Source organism: Trematomus bernacchii, unplaced genomic scaffold, assembly GCF_902827165.1.
Source record: "Trematomus bernacchii unplaced genomic scaffold, fTreBer1.1, whole genome shotgun sequence".
Lineage (NCBI taxonomy): Eukaryota > Metazoa > Chordata > Actinopteri > Perciformes > Nototheniidae > Trematomus > Trematomus bernacchii.
Window position 1 is genome coordinate 19,379,314 of NW_022987720.1, and position 26,224 is coordinate 19,405,537.

Consider the following 26,224-nt stretch of genomic DNA (forward strand, 5'->3'; position numbering starts at 1 on the left):
AATGCATGGAGTCACCGACTCAGGAAGGAGACACGGTGAGAGTTGGAGCTTTGATGTCAAACACTGATGGGTTTATTCAGAGTATTCGGCCGGAGGATTCACATCACAAATCAAAGAGTCAGAGGTTCTGACCACACGGTAGAGTTGCCACGTCAATTCTGAAGAACCTCTCTCTATACTAGACCTTTTAACAGGTTCACAGAGAGAAATCAACATCTCTGAAGGAGTAGACTAAACACTGAATCACCTGCGTCCGACGCTCATGGCCTCAAGGATTTCACATCCTAGAGCCCACAAACACCGATAAAGAAGTGCCTCAGTGTTCCCACAACAATTACCCTTCGTGCCAGTCAAGTTGACCGGTCACACACTGGTGACAACACATATGGCACCAAGGCCTTTCCTTAAAGGAGATAACACGTCACAGAGCAAAAGGTTAGATATCTAGAAGAATTATTCCTTAACATCCACAATGATCAATAACAGCGAACGGATGGTCAAAGTAAGGTACAAATTTCCTGCACGCCTCGACGTAAGAGAGACGTAAGCGGCGCCGCGTCATAGCTCCGGAATGCGGTTCACTTCCGAGCCGGAGCTGGAAAAGCGCCGCATTAATGGGGCTTTGGACCACAAAGTCCTCACCTCCTTTTGTAAAGGCTACTTGTTTAGGTGTGAATGAGCAGGTCAGCCAGCCCATCACAGATCTAATCAATCTGCCAGGCATGATTCAGCAATTCAAATGCAAGATCTGGGGAATACAGGCAGGATATTCAAAGAGTAGATTGAGAAAAACAAGAATATGCTAAATTGTTTTGAGCCATGGATAGAACCAGTATATGTAAAAGCCTAGAACTGTCATGATTTTAGTTTTGTGTGTTTAGTTATGGGTTTATTTTGAAATTCTGTTCTCCCTGTGTTTGCCCTCCTGTGTTTGCCCTCCTGTGTCTGATTGTGCCTCATTTGTGTTCACCCGTTGCCCTTGTCTGATCTTCTTCTTTCATGTCCTCCTTGCACCTCTGTTTGTTCCTGTCAGTTTTTGTCTAGATGCTACCAGTTTTTGGATTTATTCTTGTTTCATGGTCAACAGCTTTTTTGTTAAATAAAGCTCGCTTTTTGTTTAAAACCCGCTTCTACTCATCCTGCATTTGGGTCCTGATTTTCCCCAACCTTGACAAGAACCTGAAACCACATTTTACAACTTAAATAAAAAACACAAAGCTGCACATATGCGTGTGGAAAGTAAGACACAGTTAAGGTTTGTTAACACAAAGTGAGCATTTTATGAGTTCAATGACTTATAACTTTAGAAGAAGCCTAAATAATACAAATCATTTGGATTTATATAGCGCATTTCAAGAAACCCAAGGAGGATTTTTGTCCCCCCACGGCAAAAAGGAAAAACAAATATGAAGATAAAAAACTGAAATAAACAAAAGCTGGTCACAAAAATCTTAGTGTTTATTTGGTGGGACTATTTGGCTAGTTAAGCATTTGTTACAAACAAACAGCATTTCTCAATTCACTCAAAGTTCTTGAATGCTTTTAGGCTGAGAGCTATCTTAAGTTCTTCACCACCATCTCAACGGCACAAAAGAAACCTATTTAAATCGACCTACACTGTGCTTACTGTATGCAAACAAAATAGTCCTTTTATTTCTAGAGAAGTAGGCCTACAATGGGCAGCAATGAATGATCAACTGATCAAGGACCTGTGTGTACTTTTTAGCAAGTTAGCAAGCAGAAGCACAACGCTTGAATCCAGAATTTTCTGTGAATTATTAAGTATTTATTTTCAAGGTAAAAAATGGTGACAAAAATATAAGATTGGTAAATAAATGCAATTGATTGTACATTGAAGATAAACATGAGGTATCAGCTGTATGAAGAGGCAGTTCTAAAAATGTTATAGTAATATAACATTATTTCTAAAATACAATTTCAGACAACTTCATGAGAATAGGACAAATGCTAGCTGATTAAGAGTTAAACACAATTCATTTTTACAAGCAGTTATAATGCAGTGCCCTAGCTCCATTACTCATTGGTGTCTAACGGCACACAGCTCATGAGGTGACGGGCTGAGGGTGAAGCCCACAGCTGGAGTGAGATCCAGTTCATCCTCTGTAACTCCAGGTGGAGGAGTGTAACGAAAGCGCTGGAGGAGGAAGGTGAAGAAGAGGAACAGCTCCATCTTGGCCAGACTCTCTCCCAGACACACCCTGCGACCTTTGAGAGAAAAATAGATTTGCATGTTGGTAAACTGGATCGCATCTTTAGAATGGTAATATATTTAAATACAAAGTTGGTACCTGCAGAAAATGGCATGAAGGCATCTCTCCTGAAAAAGTTACCCTCCTTATCCAGGAAGTGGGAAGGGTTGAAAGTGTGTGGTGTTTCCCATTCACTCTCATCATACAGGACAGAAGTAAGAAGAGGAAGCACAGTAGTCCCCTGTAGGAAAAAGCGGAGGGCAAGGTGTATCATAACAAGTATGGAGAGAATGAGAATCTCCGGCATATTTTGTTGTGGCTAAGTATTGAAACACCTTAACACCTGACCTCTTTGATGAAGTATCCTTGGAAGGTGACATCTCGGCTGGTTTTATGAGGAATGGCCATGGGGACAATGTTGGCCAGTCTCTGTATCTCATGGATGACAGCATCAGTGTACGGCAGGTTCTTCCGGTCATCGACCCCTGCCTGACGGCTTCCTATCACTCTGCTCATCTCCTCCTGGACCTGGTCTGAACACAGAAAATCAATAACTGTTAATAATATGTATATTAATAAGTTATTTGTATCTTGACTAAGAGTTCACATCCCTGCCAGTGGCTTTGTGAAGCTGTACTTTTGGGGGTAAAATGCTAAAGTCAGTATGCTAACCTGTTCAAAATGACGATGCTATCAGATGTATCGTTTACCATGTTTACCATAATGGTTTATAATCACTAAACGCAAAGTGCAGCTGAGGCTGATGGGAATGTAATTTGCGTTACATTTCCTCTGCCTTCGAAATCTACAGAAGAAAATGTTTCTGTAATATAGTTTAAGTAAGACTGGTATTCCCTGAAATTAGCTTGAAAATAAAGCCTGCATAAAAACACAATCTGTAAAAAATAGAAAAAAAGGTAAAAGCAAAAAAAAGGTTTCAAAAGGGTAGTGACTTAAGAGGGAGGACTAAAACTACTGTACTCTTGTTATCTCCCGAAGGTTACTTACTTAGCTTTATTTCAATGCCTGCTACTTTCCCTTTAAGTGGTTTCCAGCATAATGGTTTATCGTAATATATATATATTTGAACTTATATAATAACAACCACATTTTAATCTATCTAAACTTGATTTATTTGATGGGCATCCACAGGTGCAAATATAAATGCACGCCTACAAGCCTCATCTTTCTTTTACCTTGTACATGCGGATATTTAGCCATAAGCAGCAAACCCCATCTCAGTGTAGTTGCTGTGGTGTCGGTACCAGCAGAAAACAGGTTGGTTATTGTAAATATCAAATTCTTCTCGTTGTAGTGAGTGTCCTTCACACAAGAGTCCTGAGAGAAAGAGCACCCACATATTGTTATAAAATACAATGTTCTCTTTGTTTGATGCATATGCAGTGAGGTTGTCTTACTTCTTCTTTCTCCTTCCGAATCAGAAAACAGTCGACAAGCCCTCTGCAGACGCTAGGGTTCAGAGTCTCTTTCAGATTCTTGACTAAAGCCTTGACATCTCTTATGGTCATCTCAACATTTCGTAAAAGCAGCTGACGGTTATTTATCCAACTGACCAGCCTGGGAAAAATGTTGTAGAGCTGTGAAAACAAAGATTAATGAAGAAAATCCACACCCAACATATATATACTGTACAGTGTATTCAATGTTAAGACACACCTGATCAGTAATTTGATACAGTAAAATAAACGTTTCCCATCTCCATACCTTTAGTTTCAATCATTCTTTTATTGTTTTGTCAGTTAAATGTTACCCTAAAGCAACTATTTAAGCTGATACTAGAATGATGCTCCACCAGCACCTTTAAAGAGATAATGGATGTTTACCCAAACATACAACAACACACACATTTCTTACACCAACCAGCCCAAATCTGTATAAAAGACCTGAAGACAGTACTAAACCTTCCATTGGACTTTCTGCTAAAAGCTTATGGTGTTGACCATTTGCAAAAATATTCAACAAAAGCTTTCATGTTGTCCCTAAATCATGTATTTTTCAACCGAAGCAGTATGAGGCCTACCTGGATTTGTGCAGATCCAACAATGCATATGGACTGGTTGGCTCTTCTGACCATTTCCTTGAATCTGGGGTCATTGTATTCGAATCTGCTGCCATACACGATAGAGGAGATGATATTGGATGTTGCATAATTCAACGGACGCGCTGTATCAAATGGTTTCCCTGTAAAATGGCATTGAGAATACTGATATTATTAGGATTTCAGAAGAAAACAAAGAGGGCAAGCCTTTTAATATTAAAATGAACCTCACCATGATTTGCCTTTGCTACAACAAAACTGTAAAACATGGGTGATGAATAAAAAAATGCTTTTTACTCCATACCTTTGTGATCTTCAAACATTTGGGTCAGATGGTGGCATTCCTCTAGGATTTTTTGCTCCGCTATTCTTTTGCCCATGCCAAAGTCTCTCAGGGTGCTGAGGGCAAAACGTCTCAGCTCTTTCCATGATTCTCCATTTGCAAACAGGATTCCTTTTAAACATGACATGCATGTTAAATATAATCTGTAGTAGTCATGTCTGTATTATTCAACACAATATTCAAGTGTAATTTGACTCACACAAATAAATGGTAGGTATTATCACTACAATGTTTTTTCTATTGTTTGAAAGATACTGTATATTAAAGATTATGTAAAGGTAAATCCTACCGTGACCTTCATTCATGTCATAAAAAATAGGGGAGATTTCTCTTTCTCCAAACGCTTCTGCATTGCTGACCAGAGCATCCTTTACCGACTTGTATCCAGCCAGCACCACCACTTTATTGGTTCCAAAGTATACCGTAAACACAGACCCATATTTCTTTGAAAGCTGTTAAAAAATGTAAAAAATTAGAGATGGCGTAAGTAAACATGTTTTTGCATGACCTGCAAGTGAATCACTACAACTGTAGCGGCCAAAATCATATAGAAATAAAACTGATAATTAACTTAAAATAACACTGCCGCTGAGGCACTAGTTAGCGGAACTTACGGAGGGCAATGATCCAGGTCTAGACAAGAGTATCCGTTTGTGCATTTTATTATGATCCAATATCATTCAACAGGTTTCCTATGGTTTGTTCCTTAAGCCTTTCCTATGGCTTTCCTTTCTTGTGGCTGGAAAACCCTGGTAAAAAAAACCGTTTGCCTACTAGTGCTCTGGCTCCCACCACCACCTGTCTCCAATATATACAATTACACCAGGTGCTCTAATCACCCAGTGCCCAAACATGCCTTAAAAATAAAAGCATAGAAACTACTTTAACTTACGACAATAACTAGGAATAGGCTACATTTACAATAAACACTATAAACAGCAAGAACATAAATGTTTAAGTATTACATAATATAAAGAGATATATAGCTCCAACAACAACAACTGTATCAAAATGGATTTGCTTTAGGATAGCTCACCTCATAGAGGGTTTTGTAGGGTCTCTTGAGATCAAGCTGCAACAGGTTACCAAGCAGGGGAAGAGGCCTCGGTCCTGGGGGCCCCTTCCCTATTTCCTTGGTGATTAAACTACTGGATACAAGATAGAGAATGAGCAGGAGAGCCACCAACCCCAACAAAGTGGTGGGATTAGAGAAAAAGATGAGAACAAAATCGTGCCAAAGAGACATTTGTTCTGCTGTTGACAGTGCTTAGCCCTGCAGATAACACCGTGGTGTTCACGCTCCTCATGCAAGCACAAATAATATGGAATGTTGTTGACTGAGCTTTAGGTAAAGGAGCATTATGGGCTGGTCCCCGCCCACGAGGACGGTGTTTGTGACACAGATCCAATCCTGGCAGTCAAAGCAGAAGGACTTGTTTTAATGAAACCATTCGGGCCTATGTTAGGGGGTGCGAGGAATAGTCCAAGTAATGGGGGAGTTTTATACAATCAGCAAGTCAATATTTTAAAAGTGGAAGGACCTTAGTAGCCTTCATGTAAACATATGCTGTAGCATTTCCTATTTTGATTTATTTTATTACCAAACGTACATTTAAAGAGAACAAAAACAGCAATAGAATGCAAGGCTTTAGGAAAAATATGTTTATGTGCCATCTTGACCATAGTAGGCAGATTAAAAAATATATAAAATCTTCCTTATTTTGTATCACAACAACTAGAATCATGCCCTGTTAGTTTTCATATCTCTTTGCTAACTGATAAAGAGTATTATAAAACAAATCACTTTCCCGTTTACATGTATGAGAAGCAAACATATTCTAAGTATACTGCACGGTTTACTTGTTTTTATGAATACACTTGCATTTCTAAAAGGTGCAATTCATCTAATGACCTGCACTGGAGGATTGGCATGCAAGAGCAGTATTTTAATCTTTAACCAGAACTACCACAATTAAACTGAACAAGAAAAGGTATGGCAACATTTAAAATGTATGTTAGCATATTTTACCAAAACCAAAATACTAATATAAATAACTAAGCATAAGATGGGGGAGGGAATAGTAATGAAGGGGGGAGGGGAGGTTAGTAAAAACATTTTAATTATTTATATGTGTCATTTCTGCTGCATTATCAAATAAAGATGTATTTAAACGGAGCAGCTCATACTGGAGCAGTGAGAGACGGCTGGCTACCGAGTGATAAGAAGATTGATTAATTGGAGATGACAGTCGTCTGCCAACAGGGAAGAAAACATCTAAAAAGGATGAAAACATGTATGCTTAATGAGGTCCCTTTTGAGTGGCCTGGTAGTAGTTTAAAGGAATGAATAGTGTGGAATGTACAGCAAGCACACCTCCTCCTGTTGGTTTGGGGTGACAGACAAAGGCAGTGATACCTGTTGCAATTTAAATCCAAGTATGAACATGATTTGTTTCCCCCTATTATTTTCTACTTTTTTGTCACCCTTCAATATAATCGATTAAAATAATTGCTCCGGTTGTATACCATCAGGGTTCCTTAGATTTTTAGCCAACCGGTAAAATGTCAATGCAGCATTCTCACGCAACATCCCCTCCCACATCGTGGCCCACTGAGTGACCACAAGTGACAAGTCACCGGCTCCCGTCCTCAGTAGCGACTGACAGCACACAGCTCATGAGGGGAAGGGGTCAGGGTGAAGTCCACAACTGGAGTGAGATCCAGTTCATCCTCTGTAACTCCAGGTGGAGGAGTGAAACAAAAGGTGAAGAAGAGGAACAGCTCCATTCTGGCCAGACTCTCTCCAGGACACATCCTGCGACCTTTGAGAACCAAGAGTTTCAGCAAGTTAACTGGATGACATTTCTACAAGTATGTATGTATTATATCTATAAAAGGTTTTTATACCTGCAGAAAATGGCATGAAGGCATCTCTCCTGATAAATGTACCCTCCTTATCCAGGAAGTGGGAAGGGTTGAAAGTGTGTGGGGTTTCCCCATTCACTCTCATCATACAGGACAGAAGTAAGAAGAGGAAGCACACAAGTCCCCTGTAGGAAAAAGCAGAGAGCAAGGTGGTTTAATTTAAAAATGTTGGAACCAAAGCACACAATATCTAACTAAAAGCAAATGTATTTAGGTAATTGACCTCTTTGATGAAGTATCCCTGGAAGGTAATGTATTGGCTAGTTCTGTGGGGAACGGCCATGGGGACAATGTTGGCCAGTCTCTGTGTCTCATGGATGACAGCATCAGTGTACGGCAGGTTCTTCCGGTCCTCAACTCTGGCCTGACGGCCTCCTAACACCCTGCTCAGCTCCTCCTGGACCTTGTCTGGACTCAGATAACATCAAGATTAAGTTGGATCAATATCGAAATACAAATAAATGGTCTTCAAGAGGAAACACTGTAAACTGAATATTTCACCTTGAAAAACTCCACCGAAGTGTATTTGATGTAGTATCAGTCCCAGCAGCAAACAGGTTTATCACACTGTAGACCAGGTTCTCATCATTGTAGTGTGAATCTTTGATATTGGTCTCCTAATAAAAACATAAATAAAAGACTATAGTGACCATGAAGGATAACACATGCAAATGAAGGAATATCTTCACCATTAGACAAGCACAGCAAAAAGCTCACAACACAATGGAAACTGTTTCCAGGGGAAACTTAAAAGTGAAGCACATGGCTGTAACAGCTTGCTGTTTTTATGGCTGAAGAAGTTATTGCTTATGAAATCGGCTCTCTATTATTGTGATCACATGATTCAGATATAATATCTACAGACCATTTTATTATGGCATTACAACTGCCGCAACATGTAACCAAATGAGATTCAAAACATTATAGTCCTGAATCCATGACAACATGATTATTGCGCGTGGATCACTTTATGTGTCATCCAGAAACAGTTTCCGTTGTGTGGTAAAGATTTTACCCTGTTGTGTCAATGTGCAGTGTGAGGATCTCTCAGGGCCACAGGCAAATTAATCAGTGATCAGTATCATCAACCGGGGTGGTTTCACTGGAGTTAGACATATTACCTCAAGACTCAGTTTACGGGTCAGGAATGCATCCACAAAGCATCGGCACATGTCAGGGTTCAGAGTCCCCTTCTCCGCTATCATGCTCTTTGTTTCCTTTATGCTGTCCTCCACCAGTTTCATCAAATCCCTCCAGTTTTTAATACAAGGTCCCAGCCAAGGAAACGCGTTGTATATCTGTAATACAGCAGAATACCAAACACATTCATTGTTTTAGGACTTAATGTAACAATTATGACAGCCATGAGATCTCAAGCCCCAGCTAGTAATATTAGAATAATGTTTTTGTTTGATTAAACATTTACAACTTAGCCATTTTAATTAGTAGCTCTTAAGTGTTAGGTTTTTCTTCATCACAAGTTAGTCAATCTGAAATCAGTCTGTAGTACCAGAATGGATGCTGTTCCCCTAAGACGGATGGTTTCATGGTCTCTTTCCAACATAGCTTGGATGTCAGGGTCCTATCCTATTCAAATCTCTTTCCAAACACGAGAGAGGATATAATATTGGAAGCTGCGTAATTAATTGTCTTGGTGTTATCGAAGGTTTTACCTAAGAAAAATAGAGCACGCGAGTAATTTATTCAATGTTGCTGTATAAACCCATGTTGTGTTTAAGTGGAGATAATGTTACCTTCATGCTGTTGAAATTCTTCAATCAGGTAGCCACATTCTTCAATTATTTTCCCTTCAGTTATCCTTTTGCCCATCCCAAAATCTTTCAGCGTTTCTTTCCACACTTCGCCATTGGAAAACAGTATGCCTTGATAGAAGAGTTTTTTTTACATGTTTAGACAAGGACAAAATCAGGCTAGTAAAACAAAACAAAGAAACATTTCTTTACCGTGTCCTTTGTTGAAATCATCGAATATTGGAGTGACTTCTCGTTCTCCAAACTCCTCAGCATGGTTGACCAGAGCCTGTTTGACTGTCTTGTATCCTGCCAGGACCACCACCTTCTGCATTCCTAAGTAGACTGTGAACACTGGTCCATATTTTTTGGACAGCTAAAAAGATGGAGCAATAAATAGTGAGACTGACTGTCCACAGACTCTCCTCTGTAGGAATTCTAATTGAATTAACAATGTTAAAATACAGTTTTATTTGTCTCATATTAAAGCAATGAAAATACCTTATAGCTTAAGACAAACAAAACAGTTGTCACATCAACAAGAGAGTGGTCGAGTCTCTTGAGATCCACCTGAAGCAAGTTTTCAAGCAGGGGAAATGGTCTAGGCCCCGGTGGCTCCCTCTTCCTGCTTTTGGAGCTGAAGCTTGAGTAAACAAGATGGAGGACAAGCAGACCCACAATGGCCACAGACAAAAAGACTGAAGTGCTAGACTGGAAAAGATCCTCTAACATGATCCTGCTGTCACCGGGACTTGACTTCCTTTAGAAAATATTGTCGTCGAACAGCTGTTTTCAGTGTTCAAGGAAGAAATAAATGCTTGATTGTCCCATACAGGTCTTCTAGTTTTTCCTCAAGTTTCTGTCAAGATGTAGCCTTTCTATTCCTCTCTTAATGGGGCTTTGGACCACAAAGTCCTCACCTCCTTTTGTAAAGGCTACTTGTTTAGGTGTGAATGAGCAGGTCAGCCAGCCCATCACAGATCTAATCAATCTGCCAGGCATGATTAAGCAATTCAAATGCAAGATCTGGTGAATACAGGCAGGATATTCAAAGAGTAGATTGAGAAAAACAAGAATATGCTAAATTGTTTTGAGCCATGGATAGAACCAGTATATGTAAAAGCCTAGAACTGTCATGATTTTAGTTTTGTGTGTTTAGTTATGGGTTTATTTTTGAAATTCTGTTCTCCCTGTGTCTGGTCTTTCTGTGTTTGCCCTCCTGTGTCTGATTGTGCCTCATTTGTGTTCACCCGTTGCCCTTGTCTGATCTTCTTCTTTCATGTCCTCCTTGCACCTCTGTTTGTTCCTGTCAGTTTTTGTCTAGATGCTACCAGTTTTTGGATGTATTCTTGTTTCTTCATGGTCAACAGCTTTTTTGTTAAATAAAGCTAGCTTTTTGTTTAAAACCCGCTTCTACTCATCCTGCATTTGGGTCCTGATTTTCCCCAACCTTGACAAGAACCTGAAACCACATTTTACAACTTAAATAAAAAACACTAAGCTGCACATATGCGTGTGGAAAGTAAGACACAGTTAAGGTTTGTTAACACAAAGTGAGCATTTTATGAGTTCAATGACTTATAACTTTAGAAGGAGCCTAAATAATAATAAAAATAATTTGGATTTATATAGCGCATTTCAAGAAACCCAAGGAGGATTTTTGTCCCCCCACGGCAAAAAGGAAAAACAAATATGAAGATAAAAAACTGAAATAAACAAAAGCTGGTCACAAAAATCTTAGTGTTTATTTGGTGGGACTATTTGGCTATAAGCATTTGTTACAAACAAACAAACAGCATTTCTCAATTCACTCAAAGTTCTTGGATGCTTTTAGGCTGAGAGCTATCTTAAGTTCTTCACCACCATCTCAACGGCACAAAAGAAACCTATTTAAATCGACCTATACTGTGCTTACTGTATGCAAACAAAATAGTCCTTTTATTTCTAGAGAAGTAGGCCTACAATGGGCAGCAATGAATGATCAACTGATCAAGGACCTGTGTGTACTTTTTAGCAAGTTAGCAAGCAGAAGCACAACGCTTGAATCCAGAATTTTCTTTTAATTATTAAAGGTGGGGTAGGTAAGTTTGAGAAACCGGCTCGAGATACACTTTTTGTTATATTCCATGGAATGCTCTTAACCGGCTCAGTATCTCAATCAGGTTTCTCAAACTTACCTACCCCACCCAAGTATTTATTTTCAAGGTAAAAAATGGTGACAAAAATATAAGATTGGTAAATAAATGCACTTGATTGTACATTGAAGATAAACATGAGGTATCAGCTGTATGAAGAGGCAGTTCTAAAAATGTTATAGTAACATAACATTATTTCTAAACTAGAGAATGCAATTCCTGAAGAAATTGCTAGTGGGAATGCTTTAAGCTGAAAAGCTGACGCTAAACTGCTGTGCTGAAATGTAATGTGTAAGAAGAAAGTGAAGAATTTAAATTGAAATGATACATGAACACTGGGGGCTTTAATGTGTGATGAGAGAAGAAAAGAAAGTAAAAAGGCTTGGAAAAGCAGCAGAATATTTGAACTGCAAACTTTTGAACTAACTTGATGGCGAATGATCTGTCGCCATGCCAACGGCATTTGATGACATCCCATAATACGCTTAGATGCGTTGATGGCTGCATCGTTACCAAACCTGTGAAGTTTTGGTCCGTTTGGAGCATTTTCACTGAAGTTATGAGAAAACCGCCACCGTTTTATGGCGAGGGATGCGTTTCCATGGAAACGGCATATGGTAAGAAGATGTCAGATTTGACGAAATTTCAAAGCGTGAAGCATGTCAAGGAACTTGAGCATCTGAAGTGTACTTTTTGTGTACTTTCGGATTAATAATGTGGCCTTTTTGGCAGATTAACTAAAAGGTGTGCGGCTGCTGTGGTGGGGAAAGGTGAGGCTGAACTTACAATGGGTTTTAATGGAGACATGTTGAACGTTTTTGTCACTTCATGCCCCCAAGAGGCATTTTCTTTAATTATTTTGCTTAATTTTTTTTTTATCTTTCAAGCTACGAGATGTTTTCCTACGTTTGTCATGAAAAATTATGTCTCAGGAATGTAGGGTTTGGGAATTATGGCAGGTTTAAAAGAAAATATGAAGGCAAAATGAAATCTGTCCTCCACTCTAGCTGTGACATCACACACACTCTAAAATCTGAAGAAGGCCTCTTTACCAAGGTCTGAACAATGTTTAATATCTCTAAAAGTAAGAATCAGATTTAAAAGTTGTGTTACACGAATAATGTCAGAAAGATGTGTAACATTCATTATGAAGGAGCAGTTAGCAGTTGAAGAAGGAGCAGTTAGCAGTTGAAGTTGCATGAAGATTGTTGAAGTCTGAAGAGTTTCTCCATTGACTTCCATGTTAAAAATGGGATGTATTATGGGATGTATCTCTGGAATTATGAAAGTTATGAATGATAAAAGTAATAGCTATTGATTCCCGACCGAGCTGAACGTTTTGATGTTTGAACGGAGTTTCTGCGATGTTCAATGTGGGAGGAGAAATGGCGCAAAATAACCCGGCGGAATAATAAAGAATTTTGTGCGTAGCATAACAGATAGTTGGAATGCTGTGTCAGCATTCCCACTAAAATACAATTTCAGTGGGAATGCTGTGTCAGCATTCCCACTAAAATACAATTTCAGACAACTTCATGAGAATAGGACAAATGCTAGCTGATTAATAACAGTTAAACACAATTCATTTTTACAAGCAGTTATAATGCAGTGCCCTAGCTCCATTACTCATTGGCGTCTAACGGCACACAGCTCATGAGGTGACGGGCTGAGGGTGAAGCCCACAGCTGGAGTGAGATCCAGTTCATCCTCTGTAACTCCAGGTGGAGGAGTGTAACGAAAGCGCTGGAGGAGGAAGGTGAAGAAGAGGAACAGCTCCATCTTGGCCAGACTCTCCCCCAGACACACCCTGCGACCTTTGAGAGAAAAATAGATTTGCATGTAGTTAAACTGGATCGCATCTTTAGAATGGTAATATATTTAAATACAAAGTTGGTACCTGCAGAAAATGGCATGAAGGCCTCTCTCCTGAAAAAGTGACCCTCCTTATCCAGGAAGTGGGAAGGGTTGAAAGTGTGTGGTGTTTCCCATTCACTCTCATCATACAGGACAGAAGTAAGAAGAGGAAGCACAGTAGTCCCCTGTAGGAAAAAGCAGAGAGCAAGGTGTATCATAACAAGTATGGAGAGAATGAGAATCTCCAGCATATTTTGTTGTGGCTAAGTATTGAAACACCTTAACACCTGACCTCTTTGATGAAGTATCCTTGGAAGGTGACATCTCGGCTGGTTTTATGAGGAATGGCCATGGGGACAATGTTGGCCAGTCTCTGTATCTCATGGATGACAGCATCAGTGTACGGCAGGTTCTTCCGGTCTTCGACCCCTGCCTGACGGCTTCCTATCACTCTGCTCATCTCCTCCTGGACCTGGTCTGAACACACAAAATGAATAACTGTTAAAAATATGTATATTCATAAGTTATTTGTATCTTGACTAAGAGTTCACATCCCTGCCAATGGCTTTGTGAAGCTGTACTTTTGGGGGGAAAATGCTAAAGTCAGTATGCTAACCTGTTCAAAAGGACAATGCTATCAGATGTATCGTTTACCATGTTTACCATAATGGTTTATAATCACTAAACGCAAAGTGCAGCTGAGGCTGATGGGAATGTAATTTGCGTTACATTTCCTCTGCCTTCGAAATCTACAGAAGAAAAAATGTCTGTAATATAGTTTAAGTAAGACTGGTATTCCCTGAAATTAGCTTGAAAATAAAGCCTGCATAAAAACACAATCTGTAAAAAATAGAAAAAAAGGTAAAAGCAAAAAAAAGGTTTCAAAAGGGTAGTGACTTAAGAGGGAGGACTAAAACTACTGTACTCTTGTTATCTCCCGAAGGTTACTTATGCCCCTTTCACACCGGCGCTTTTCCAGCTCCGGCTCGGAGCTGGAGCTGGAAAAGCGCCGGTTTTTCCTGTTCACACCGCAGCAGCGCCGCGTCATAGCTCCGGAATGCGGTTCACTTCCAGCTCCAAAAAATTGTCGGTCTAGAGCAGGGGTCGGCAACCCCTGGCACGCGTGCCACCATTGGCACGCGGCACCATAACTAGTGGCACACTAGGAATAAGTGTGCAAAAATATTTACATTTTATTTTCGGATCCTGAACGAGACCGCCGCCAGAGCGCGTCTCCCTGTTACCTGCAGAAGGAAGCCATGCACGCAACGCAGCCCCGCTCTCTTTAACTCCAGGCGACTTTCTGCTGCTTTCCTCCGTGGTGAAACGATCAGGGGTGAAGTGCTGCCGGAGAGCGCCCGCACTTCACAAATTGCAGTAGGCTACCCATAAGGAGCTGTACAAATGCCACAGTTTTTGCGTGGCTGTGTCTTTAGTTGAAAGCCCAGTGGCGATCTGCTCATCTCTCATCGAAAATAATATGCTACACAGGGGCGGACTGGCCATCTGTGTGTTCTGGAGAATCACAGAACGGACGGTCATCATTATTATTATGCCGTTTAAACCAATTATTTAAATTTGTTTAAACCGCATCATGTAAGTTGCGCTGACAGGTGAAAAAGGTCCACAGCGAGGCTCCCCCCCCCCCTGTTGACAGTTCACGATAGTCGGCATACTGATCACAATTCTTTTTTGAAATGGCACTTCATATCAAAAAGGTTGCCGACCCCTGGTCTAGAGCATGGATGTATAATAAGAACTGGATACAGCGTTGGAGGCGGGGCCTCATTCATTCCTATGAGAGTTGCTCATTTGCGCATGATGATAAAATGGCCCAACTTTTGAGAGAGCGAAACGTCACAGATTACCCGGCATGCCTGAGAAGTACCCGTATGTGCGCTCATAGCGCATGCGCAACTTTAACCATGCCCCCCAAAATGCTCGTTCACATCAAGCACGTGAATTTGCGTACACGTAACAGCACCGCACGTTCATGACAGCATGGTAATGGTTTGTTATGATAGATTTGATATTAACGAGGCGGCAGTTAGCAGCTAGCGGTTAGCTAGTAATTATGCTAATTTACACATCAATCGTTATGTACTTTTATATTACGCTGTAACAGGATCTAGTGATATCCAAGCAACAGAGCTTCATTTAGCATGAAAGAATTATTGCACTGTATGTATATATATATATATATATATATATATATATATATATATATATATATATATATATATACACACAGTGCAATAAGCTTCTTAGTGCAATAAGAAGCTACAGGGACGTTAATCTACGTCGGTAATATTAACTTTATTTAATACAACATTTACGGTACAAGATGTAATCATACAGCCCATGTAGTATAATATTTTACAAATGATGAATTACAGCAAACATGTGCAATATATCCATTATTACAGCTCCGTGGGCTGGCAGTAAGGCGATATGGGTCTTATTGTGCATCCATGGGTAAAGATAAACGCATGTAGTGCTGAACACGTAACATGAACGTGCCGGGCGGCGCGGTCCCGTGGGTTAGATGCGCATTCATAATGCAGAGGGAAATAACTTGCAGAATAACGTTATTAGCACATTTTTACAACTTGAGGAACGAATGTTTTTAATAAGGGCTATACAAGTGTTCATACTGGGTAGTTTAGTTTAAAAAAAAAAATATCCAACGATTTACAGACCACTCTTTCCCCATGTAAGTCAATGGGAAAAAGTGTTTCCGGGCCTGGCAACCAAAAGGAAGTGTAGTACCGCCGTTTGGCCAGCACGAATATTTTCATCTGAGTCCGGCGCACTTCCTGGGGGCTTGGTCTAGAGGCAAGAGCTTCGGAGCTATGACGCGGCGTCGCTTACGTCTCTCTTACGTCGAGGCGTGCAGGAAACTAAACCCACCTCCCCTGAACATGGGTCGACTGAAGAGTCTCGTCATGCCTGCCTACAAGCAGTAGCGCTGAGCAAAGTGACTAGAAGGCAACCACACACTTATAAAAAAAAAAACACTTTATAAAGTCAGGCAACACTAACCAGGCTTCGTGTGATTCTGTTTATTTGTACCTTACTTTGACCATCCGTTCGCTGTTATTGATTATTGTGGAGAGCAGGCAGACGTTTTGTTTGTTATTATAGCAGCTATCGGATGGAATCAATACATGGGCTGCACAGGTTGTCATGTCCGACTATCACAAGTATTTTTCATAATGAAAAATACGCCGGTAAAATGTGCCTGTAGAAAACGGCTTAGCAAGTAGTCAGTTTAGCTTCGGTTGCTATGCTAACATCACCCATGTTATACCAGAGAAACTTTCATAACAGCGTTGTGATGCCAAACAGCGTCAATTCAGACTGACACACATTCACTATAAGGTTGGAGAAGTCGTTATTTAATTTAATCTAGCTTCGTATGATTAAAAGCAACACGATCATCGACCCGACGCAGTCCCCAGTCCCCCCCCCCCCCGTTGTTGTTGTTGTTCTGAGCTCCGTTGGGGAGAAAATCAGCTATGTAAACGGTGACGTCATGACGCAGCAGCGGCAGCTGGGCGGTGTGAACAGAGCGGGAGCTGAAAAGGGAAACCGGAGCTGAACCAGAAAAGCTCTCGCTAGGAGCTAGAAAGGGAAAAGCGCTGGTGTGAAAGCCGCATTACTTAGCTTTATTTCAATGCCTGCTACTATCCCTTTAAGTGGTTTCCAGCATAATGGTTTATCGTAATATATATATTTGAACTTATATAATAACAGCCACATTTTAATCTATCTAAACTTGATTTATTTGATGGGCATCCACAGGTGCAAATATAAATGCACGCCTACAAGCCTCATCTTTCTTTTACCTTGTACATGCGGATATTTAGCCATAAGCAGCAAACCCCATCTCAGTGTAGCTGCTGTGGTGTCGGTACCAGCAGCAAACAGGTTGGTTATTGTAAATATCAAATTCTTCTCGTTGTAGTGAGTGTCCTTCACACAAGAGTCCTGAGAGAAAGAGCACCCACATATTGTTATAAAATACAATGTTCTCTTTGTTTGATGCATATGCAGTGAGGTTGTCTTACTTCTTCTTTCTCCTTCCGAATCAGAAAACAGTCGACAAGCCCTCTGCAGACGCTAGGGTTCAGAGTCTCTTTCAGATTCTTGACTAAAGCCTTGACATCTCTTATGGTCATCTCAACATTTCGTAAAAGCAGCTGACGGTTCTTTATCCAACTGGCCAGCCTGGGAAACATGTTGTAGAGCTGTGAAAACAAAGATTAATGAAGAAAATGCACACCCAACATATATACTGTACAGTGTATTCAATGTTAAGACACACCTGATCAGTAATTTGATACAGTAAAATAAACGTTTCCCATCTCCATACCTTTAGTTTCAATCATTCTTTTATTGTTTTGTCAGTTAAATGTTACCCTAAAGCAACTATTTAAGCTGATACTAGAATGATGCTCCACCAGCACCTTGTGTAAAGAGATAATGGATGTTTACCCAAACATACAACAACACACACATTTCTTACACCAACCAGCCCAAATCTGTATAAAAGACCTGAAGACAGTACTAAACCTTCCTATTGGACTTTCTGCTAAAAGCTTATAGGTGTTGACCATTTGCAAAAATATTCAACAAAAGCTTTCATGTTGTCCCTAAATCATGTATTTTTCAACCGAAGCAGTATGAGGCCTACCTGGATTTGTGCAGATCCAACAATGCATATGGCCTGGTTGGCTCTTCTGACCATTTCCTTGAATCTGGGGTCATTGTATTCGAATCTGCTGCCATACACGATAGAGGAGATGATATTGGATGTTGCATAATTCAACGGACGCGCTGTATCAAATGGTTTCCCTGTAAAATGGCATTGAGAATACTGATATTATTAGGATTTCAGAACAAAACAAAGAGGGCAGCCTTTTAATATTAAAATGAACCTCACCATGATTTGCCTTTGCTACAACAAAACTGTAAAACATGGGTGATGAATAAAAAAATGCTTTTTACTCCATACCTTTGTGATCTTCAAACATTTGGGTCAGATGGTGGCATTCCTCTAGGATTTTTTGCTCCGCTATTCTTTTGCCCATGCCAAAGTCTCTCAGGGTGCTGAGGGCAAAACGTCTCAGCTCTTTCCATGATTCTCCATTTGCAAACAGGATTCCTTTTAAACATGACATGCATGTTAAATATAATCTGTATTAGTCATGTCTGTATTATTCAACACAATATTCAAGTGTAATTTGACTCACAACAAATAAATGGTAGGTATTATCACTACAATGTTTTTTCTATTGTTTGAAAGATACTGTATATTAAAGATTATGTAAAGGTAAATCCTACCGTGACCTTCATGCATGTCATAAAAAATAGGGGAGATTTCTCTTTCTCCAAACTCTTCTGCATTGCTGACCAGAGCATCCTTTACTGACTTGTATCCAGCCAGCACCACCACTTTTTTGGTTCCAAAGTATACCGTAAACACAGACCCATATGTCTTTGAAAGCTGTTAAAAGATGTAAAAAAATTAGAGATGGCGTAAGTAAACATTTTTTTGCATGACCTGCAAGTGAATCACTACAACTGTAGCGGCCAAAATCATATAGAAATAAGACTGATAATTAACTTAAAATAACACTGCCGCTGAGGCACTAGTTAGCGGAACTTACGGAGGGCAATGATCCAGGTCTAGACAGGTCTAGACAAGAGTATCCGTTTGTGCATTTTATTATGATCCAATATCATTCAACAGGTTTCCTATGGTTTGTTCCTTAAGCCTTTCCTATGGCTTTCCTTTCTTGTGGCTGGAAAACCCTGGTAAAAAAACCGTTTGCCTACTAGTGCTCTGGCTCCCACCACCACCTGTCTCCAATATATACAATTACACCAGGTGCTCTAATCACCCAGTGCCCAAACATGCCTTCAAAATAAAAGCATAGAAACTACTTTAACTTACGACAATAACTAGGAATAGGCTACATTTACAATAAACACTATAAACAGCAAGAACATAAATGTTTAAGTATTACATAATATAAAGAGATATATAGCTCCAACAACAACAACTGTATCAAAATGGATTTGCTTTAGGATAGCTCACCTCATAGAGGGTTTTGTAGGGTCTCTTGAGATCAAGCTGCAACAGGTTACCAAGCAGGGGAAGAGGCCTCGGTCCTGGGGGCCCCTTCCCTATTTCCTTGGTGATTAAACTACTGGATACAAGATAGAGAATGAGCAGGAGAGCCACCAACCCCAACAAAGTGGTGGGATTAGAGAAAAAGATGAGAACAAAATCGTGCCAAAGAGACATTTGTTCTGCTGTTGACAGTGCTTAGCCCTGCAGATAACACCGTGGTGTTCACGCTCCTCATGCAAGCCCAAATAATATGGAATGTTGTTGACTGAGCTTTAGGTAAAGGAGCATTATGGGCTGGTCCCCGCCCACGAGGATGGTGTTTGTGACACAGATCCAATCCTGGCAGTCAAAGCAGAAGGACATTAACCCTCCTGTTACATTCAGGGTCAAATCTACGAAAAATACTTTCAAGGACACACACACACACACACACACACACACACACACACACACACACACACACACACACACACACACACACACACACACACACACACACACACACACACACACACACACACACACACACACACACACACACACACACACACACACACACACACACACACACACACACACACACACACATACACAATTCCCTTTAGTGAACTCTATTCCTTTCCCATTGTGTTACAATTATTACTTTTTATTCTCATTTGCATCTTACCATAACTATCACAATTAATGCTTAAAGTGAAGGTGATATTTTATTTTTGGTTTAATAATCTATAAACTGTAAATAAAAGAGCAAAAAAAAGGAGAAAAACAAACACTATTGTAAGCATGATTATATAAGTTGCTGAAACAGAAATAATAACAGTTAAATAAAAAAGGATGGATGTATTTGAACAATCCTACAATCCATTGGGTTACTTACTGCCAGTGACTTCCTGCTGCAACAGTATTTCCACTCAACTCTTACCATATTTGTTCTTAAGGAATAGTGGTGACCCGCAGCACTGCAGCTCTCCTCCTGCCATGATGGCGATGCGGTCGCCGAGCAGGTCAGCCTCGTCCATGAAGTGTGTGGTGAGCAGGATGGTGCGACCCCTCTTCTCCCCCTGCAGGAGGTCCCAGGTGGCACGTCGAGCTGACGGATCCATACCTGATGTGGGCTCATCCAACATGACCACCTGAAGATAGATAAGATTGAAAATAAAGGGATGAGACATGTTCAATATGAAGGAAGGATTGGATAAATAGGAAGGAATGTGAATAATGCTCATGACATTCTTCACCTTGGAGTCTCCAATGAGGGCAATACCAATGGAGAGCTTTCTCTTCATGCCACCGGAGAGGGTCTTTGAGCGAGCGTGGCACTTATCTTCGAGGTTCAGGATACGGATGGTGCGGTCTACCTCGTCTGGAATCTTGTCTCTGGAGAAGCCTTTCAGCTGGATATTGAGAAGATTAAAACACCAATTATAAAATAAAGTTGACCTCTAGAAAACAAAAACAAGCAATTGTAAACTTTGTGAAAGTTGCTTTTATGGATGAGCTAATGTATACGTTTGTACAGGTGTACCTAAAGACATAAAGAGAACACAGCACAATAAGTTTCTCTACCAACAATGAACGAGCAGGATAACAATAAACTAATGTGTATTTGCAGTTTTCTTTTTGTATAATAGATAGAAGATAGCATTGGAGGATGAAACCCTCTGTAATGGTAACAAATGCAGAGCACACAGCACACACAGTGAAATGTGTTCTCTGCACAGCGCCCGGGTAGCAATGGGAGTGGGGGGGAAGGGGGTTGTCCGGTGCCTTGCTCAAGGGCACCACGGCAGGGCCCAGGAGGTGAACTGGTACCTCTCCAAGTAGCAGTCCATACTCCATATTTAGGTATGTTCGTGGACTTGAACCGACAACCTTACGGCTCACAGTCCAAGCCCCTACCGACTGAGCCACTGCTGGGTTAAGTGTGTACTAGTACATGATTGTGTGAGTACCTGTGCGTAGAAGAGCAGGTGCTCACTGACGGTGAGGTTATCAAACAGGACGTCATGCTGGGGACAGAGTCCGAGGCTGCGGCGGATCAGAGCCATGTCCTGGCAGATGTCGTAGCCGTTGATATAGGCTCTGCCGCTGGTGGGAGGATACAGTCCTGCGCACACACACACACACACACACACATACACACATACACACACACACACACACACACACACACACACACACACACACACACACACACACACACACCACACACACACACACACACACACACACACACACACACACACACACACACATTCTTAATTGCTGTTATATAAAATACTTTCAATACAAATCCTTATGACTCATTTGGCTTGATTCTAAGTGAACGGGTCAATTTGACCCTGAACAGAAGAGGTGTCTCGTCTCTATGTATCAACATCAACCAATTGGAAAACAAGTTGGAACATTTTAAAAGTAATTTTAAAAATGTTATGTTATGCAAAACTAATGTATTTTATATCAAGGTTTTTCCAATGTAAAAAAGAAAATAGAAAAATGTGTTTGAATGTATATGTTTTGTGAAAAACGAGTGACTTATTCTAATGGAACCATGATCTGTGAGAGGTGAATAACACAATTGCACTAAATATTGATTTCATTGATAGTAATAAAAGGTACAAACTATGTACAAAAAAATATCTGGATTTTGGGGCTTCTGACCATTTTTGGATAATTAAACATGCACTGGGTCAAATTGACCCACGAATATTATTGCTGTTACAAAAAACGAATATAACAGGAGGATTTGGAGATTAATGTTTTGGAGGCTGAAGACTTAAGGAGCGGTTTGACTGGTCTGTAAAAAGTCATATAAACATAGGTCTGTTTACCAATGCATGGCAGGGTAGAGTGAGGATATCTTGCAATAGGTTAACCTCTTTACCCTCTTTAAATGATGTTGTGAAACAACAGTCAGAAGCGCTGAAAGAAGACTTTAAATGTCTGTTGGAAACTGTCAGCTCTCTAAATGCGGAGGTGTTCATCAGTGGCCCTCTACCGCCAGTCAGAAGAGGAGTGGAGAGATTCAGCAGACTGTTTGCATTGAACATGTGGCTTTCAGCTGCCTGCACTGACCATTCTGTCCATTTTATTGACAATTTTAACTTTTTCTGGGATCGCAGACATCTTTTTAAGGCAGATGGAGTTTGCCTGAACAAGTCAGGAGTGAAATTGTTTATCTCTAACATATTCAACTGCCTGCGTCAGCAATCTGTTCCCTCTGCCAAGGACAAGCGGCAAGAGGAATCAAAACAGGAGAAAGACACAACACATTGTGCAGAAAACCCTGAAGAAGTATCACTGCACCCGCCTGAGGAATGTTCTGATTATGGGAGACCTATGACACAAATGGAGGAGTCTCCACTGCCCGTCACCCCCCCTGTCAACGCCTTGGAGGATACTCTTCATTCATCTCCCAGCTCTCTCTACTCTCCGCTCACCCTTTCACCCTCGCCCTCCCCCCTGGAGTTCGATGACCGCATGAAGGCGAGATGCAGGGTTGGCAGCATGTCCTTTACCCCCGCCCCTCAACGACGCCCACCAAAATCACTGAAGCAGAGACGCGCACCATCTCCCCCGTCTTCATCACTGTGCCTATGTCAACCACCTCCCATCCCTTCAAGAAAGCATCTGCAGTCTCCGAAGCCTGATAAGGATGTGTGTGTACAAAACGCAACAAACTTTTACTGATATGTGCTGGGTCCAGGCTCAAGGGCATATGGCACTCTCAACTCTTTCCAGCACATGCCGGGGCCCTGCCTGCCAGTAGCTTTGCCGATATCTGTGTTGATAGGTAATAGATTAAGAGCGGTAAATCAGCTTAGAAACAGGAAGTGCTCAAACGTTTGTGTGAGGTTATCAAATTTAGCAGTGATTCCATGTCAGCCACAGCTTGCCACAAAATGTTTTACTGATAGTGTATTTAACAAACTTAAACTAGCTTTATTAAATGTCAGGTCTTTGGCAGGAAAAACATTTTTAATCAATGATTTTATCACTGAGCACAATCTCGATTTTATGTTTTTAACGGAAACTTGGATTGAACAAAATAACAGTGCAGCTGTTCTTATCGAATCAACCCCTCCCAACTTTAGTTTTATGAGTCAGGAAAGAATGCATAAGAAAGGGGGTGGAGTTGCTATTTTGTTCAATGATTCCATTCAATGCAGGAAGACATCTTATGGGGACTTTGCTTCTTTTGAATATGTGGCCCTTCAGCTGAAATGCTCCTCTCGAGCTCTGTTCCTAAATATCTATAGACCACCCAAATACTGTGCAAGCTTTTTTGATGATTTTACTGAACTGCTGTCTATAGTGTGTATTGACTTTGACCGTTTAGTCATTGTTGGTGATTTTAACATCCATGTTGACAACCCCCAGGACAGAGGGGCTAAAGAACTGTTTTGTGTTCTTGATAACTATGGACTGACTCAGCATGTGGCGGAGCCCACGCACAATAAGGGGCACACTCTGGACTTAATTATCTCAAAGGGTCTGAATATCTCAAAGGTTGTGGTGACTGATGTTGCACTCTCTGATCATTCCTGTGTTTTCTTTGAGAGCTCTATTTCTGTTCACAAAAATGTTCAGAAAGAGGTAACCACAAAGCGATATTTAACTGAAAATACTAGGGAAATGTTTACTCATAATTTCTCATCCACACTTGCCCCTGCTAACATCTCAGTAAATGAGCTAGTAGATCATTTTAATTCAAAAATTAAAAATGTTATAGATACCATTGCTCCAACTAAGGTAAAGGAAGTGATTAGCAAGAAAATATCTCCATGGAGAAAGGCCATGACCGTGAGAACAGAAAAAAGAGAGTGTCGAAAAGCTGAACGTAGGTGGCGAAAAACAAATCTCCAGGTTCACTTTGAAATCTATAAAGAGAGACTTGGCCTTTATAATTTGGAATTGAAAAACGCACGACAGTCTTTCTTCTCTGACATCATTACCAAAAACAAAAACAACGCACGTGCCTTGTTTGCTACCGTCGACAGACTAACTAACCCCCCAGTGTCAGTAGCCTCTGAATTTCTATCCACCAGGGCGTGCAATGATTTTGCCTCCTTCTTCACTGACAAAATTCAGAAAATTAGACAAGCAGTCAGTGCCTCTACATCAGGTACAGCAAATGTTTTGTCCCTATGTCCACCTAATATCAATTCAAACACCATGACACAATTCCATCAGATTAATGGTAAAAACTTAGAGGACATTATTCAACTTCTGAAATCCTCCTCCTGCTGCCTTGATATTATTCCAACAGGATTTTTCAAAGATGTTTTTCCTTGCATGGCCTCAGATCTACTTCATATAGTAAACACATCTCTTCACTCAGGTATTTTTCCAGAGGCCCTGAAAACTGCAGTCATTAAACCGCTCTTAAAAAAGAATAATCTAGATGCCTCAGTAATGAACAATTACAGGCCAATATCAAACCTGCCATTTCTAGGTAAAATCATTGAAAAAGTAGTATTTCAACAGTTGAGTAACTTCTTGCATTTAAATAACTGTTTGGATGTGTTCCAGTCAGGATTTCGTCCAAACCACAGCACTGAGACTGCTCTTGTAAAGGTCTTCAATGACATCCACTTAAACACAGACAGTGGCAGAACTTCAGTGTTAGTATTATTAGATCTCAGTGCTGCATTTGACACTGTTGACCACAACATATTACTAGACCGACTAGAAAACTGGGTGGGACTTTCGGCAACAGTTCTAAATTGGTTTGAGTCCTACTTAAAGGACAGAAAAAACTTTGTTTCTATAGGTAAATACACATCTGAGTTGACAAATATGACATGTGGGGTACCTCAAGGCTCCATCTTGGGGCCTCTTCTCTTTAACATCTACATGCTACCACTGGCTCAGATAATGAAAAACAACAAAATAAGTTACCATAGCTATGCGGATGACACACAAATTTACGTAACAATTTCACCAGGAGATTATGCTCCAATTCAAACACTGAGTAAGTGCATTGAACAAATCAATGACTGGATGTGTCAGAACTTTCTCCAATTAAACAAAGATAAAACTGAGGTAATGGTTTTTGGAGCCAAGGCAGAACGTATAAAAGTTAGCGCTGAGCTTCAGTCTGCAATGTTCAAAACAACAGATAAAACCAGAAATCTAGGTGTAGTCATGGACTCTGACCTGAGTTTCAACAGTCACATTAAAACAGTTACTAAATCAGCCTACTATCACCTAAAGAACATATCTAGGATTAAAGGACTAATGTCACAGCAGGATTTGGAAAAACTTGTCCATGCTTTTCTCTTCAGTAGACTCGACTACTGCAATGGTGTCTTTACAGGCCTCACTAACAAATCTATTAGAAAGCTGCAGCTAATTCAGAACGCCGCTGCTCGAGTCCTCACTAACACTAAGAAAGTGGATCACATCACTCCTGTTCTGAAGTCTTTACACTGGCTTCCTGTGTGTCAAAGAATAGATTTCAAAATATTGTTGCTGGTTTATAAAGCTTTGAATGGTTTAGGCCCAAAATACATGTCTGACCTACTGCTAAATTATGAACCATCCAGAACCCTCAGGTCTTCAGGGACTGGTCAGCTTTCGGTCCCCAGAGTCAGAACTAAACATGGTAAAGCAGCATTCAGTTATTATGCTCCGAATATCTGGAACAAACTCCCAGAAACCTGCAGGTCCGCTGCAACTCTTACTACTTTTAAATCCAGGCTGAAGACTTTTCTTTTTGCCGCTGCTTTTAATTGAACTATTCACATCTTAAACTGCACTGTAACTTTTAACTTTTATCCATGTATTTTTTCTTTTAATGTTTATT

The 26,224-nt window shown here is 40.5% G+C and overlaps 3 protein-coding genes and 1 pseudogene across 3 annotated transcripts; all 4 read right to left on the bottom strand.

The window, feature by feature from the left end:
• Positions 1-1,435: 1,435 nt before the first annotated feature.
• Positions 1,436-19,671, bottom strand: LOC117492309 (cytochrome P450 2K1-like). The gene is made up of 10 exons (XM_034142483.1): positions 19,381-19,671; positions 18,624-18,786; positions 18,295-18,444; positions 17,974-18,134; positions 17,348-17,527; positions 17,126-17,267; positions 13,570-13,754; positions 13,321-13,462; positions 12,946-13,237; positions 1,436-1,937 (listed from the first exon to the last, which is right to left on the bottom strand). Exons 1-9 carry the CDS (start codon positions 19,588-19,590, stop codon positions 13,050-13,052), a joined length of 1,521 nt encoding a protein of 506 aa, XP_033998374.1. The 5' UTR covers positions 19,591-19,671; the 3' UTR covers positions 1,436-1,937; positions 12,946-13,049.
• LOC117492308 (cytochrome P450 2K1-like) lies at positions 1,438-6,018 on the bottom strand. The gene is made up of 9 exons (XM_034142482.1): positions 5,649-6,018; positions 4,902-5,064; positions 4,574-4,723; positions 4,252-4,412; positions 3,629-3,808; positions 3,407-3,548; positions 2,559-2,743; positions 2,310-2,451; positions 1,438-2,226 (listed from the first exon to the last, which is right to left on the bottom strand). The coding sequence occupies exons 1-9, from the start codon at positions 5,856-5,858 to the stop codon at positions 2,039-2,041; spliced, it is 1,521 nt and encodes a 506-aa protein (XP_033998373.1). The 5' UTR covers positions 5,859-6,018; the 3' UTR covers positions 1,438-2,038.
• On the bottom strand, positions 7,262-10,020 carry LOC117492310 (annotated as a pseudogene).
• A 641-nt stretch (positions 19,672-20,312) lies between the features above and the next one.
• LOC117492311 (ATP-binding cassette sub-family A member 3-like) lies at positions 20,313-20,733 on the bottom strand. Its single transcript, XM_034142484.1, has 2 exons — positions 20,655-20,733; positions 20,313-20,549 (listed from the first exon to the last, which is right to left on the bottom strand). Exons 1-2 carry the CDS (start codon positions 20,700-20,702, stop codon positions 20,328-20,330), a joined length of 270 nt encoding a protein of 89 aa, XP_033998375.1. The 5' UTR covers positions 20,703-20,733; the 3' UTR covers positions 20,313-20,327.
• Between the last annotated feature and the right edge of the window lie 5,491 nt (positions 20,734-26,224).

Coding starts and splice junctions, on each gene's coding strand:
- LOC117492308 (XM_034142482.1), bottom strand. CDS start 5,858: ATGTCTCTTTGGCACGATTTTGTTCTCATCTTTTTCTCTAATCCCACC. Junction 3,549..3,628: donor TTCGGAAGGAGAAAGAAGAA/GTAAGACAACCT, acceptor TCTTTCTCTCAG/GACTCTTGTGTGAAGGACAC. Junction 2,227..2,309: donor CTTCATGCCATTTTCTGCAG/GTACCAACTTTG, acceptor TTTCTCTCAAAG/GTCGCAGGGTGTGTCTGGGA.
- LOC117492309 (XM_034142483.1), bottom strand. CDS start 19,590: ATGTCTCTTTGGCACGATTTTGTTCTCATCTTTTTCTCTAATCCCACC. Junction 13,755..17,125: donor TAAATATCCGCATGTACAAG/GTAAAAGAAAGA, acceptor TTGTGTGTTCAG/ACCAGGTCCAGGAGGAGATG. Junction 13,238..13,320: donor CTTCATGCCATTTTCTGCAG/GTACCAACTTTG, acceptor TTTCTCTCAAAG/GTCGCAGGGTGTGTCTGGGG.
- LOC117492311 (XM_034142484.1), bottom strand. CDS start 20,702: ATGAAGAGAAAGCTCTCCATTGGTATTGCCCTCATTGGAGACTCCAAG. Junction 20,550..20,654: donor CCCTCATTGGAGACTCCAAG/GTGAAGAATGTC, acceptor ATCTATCTTCAG/GTGGTCATGTTGGATGAGCC.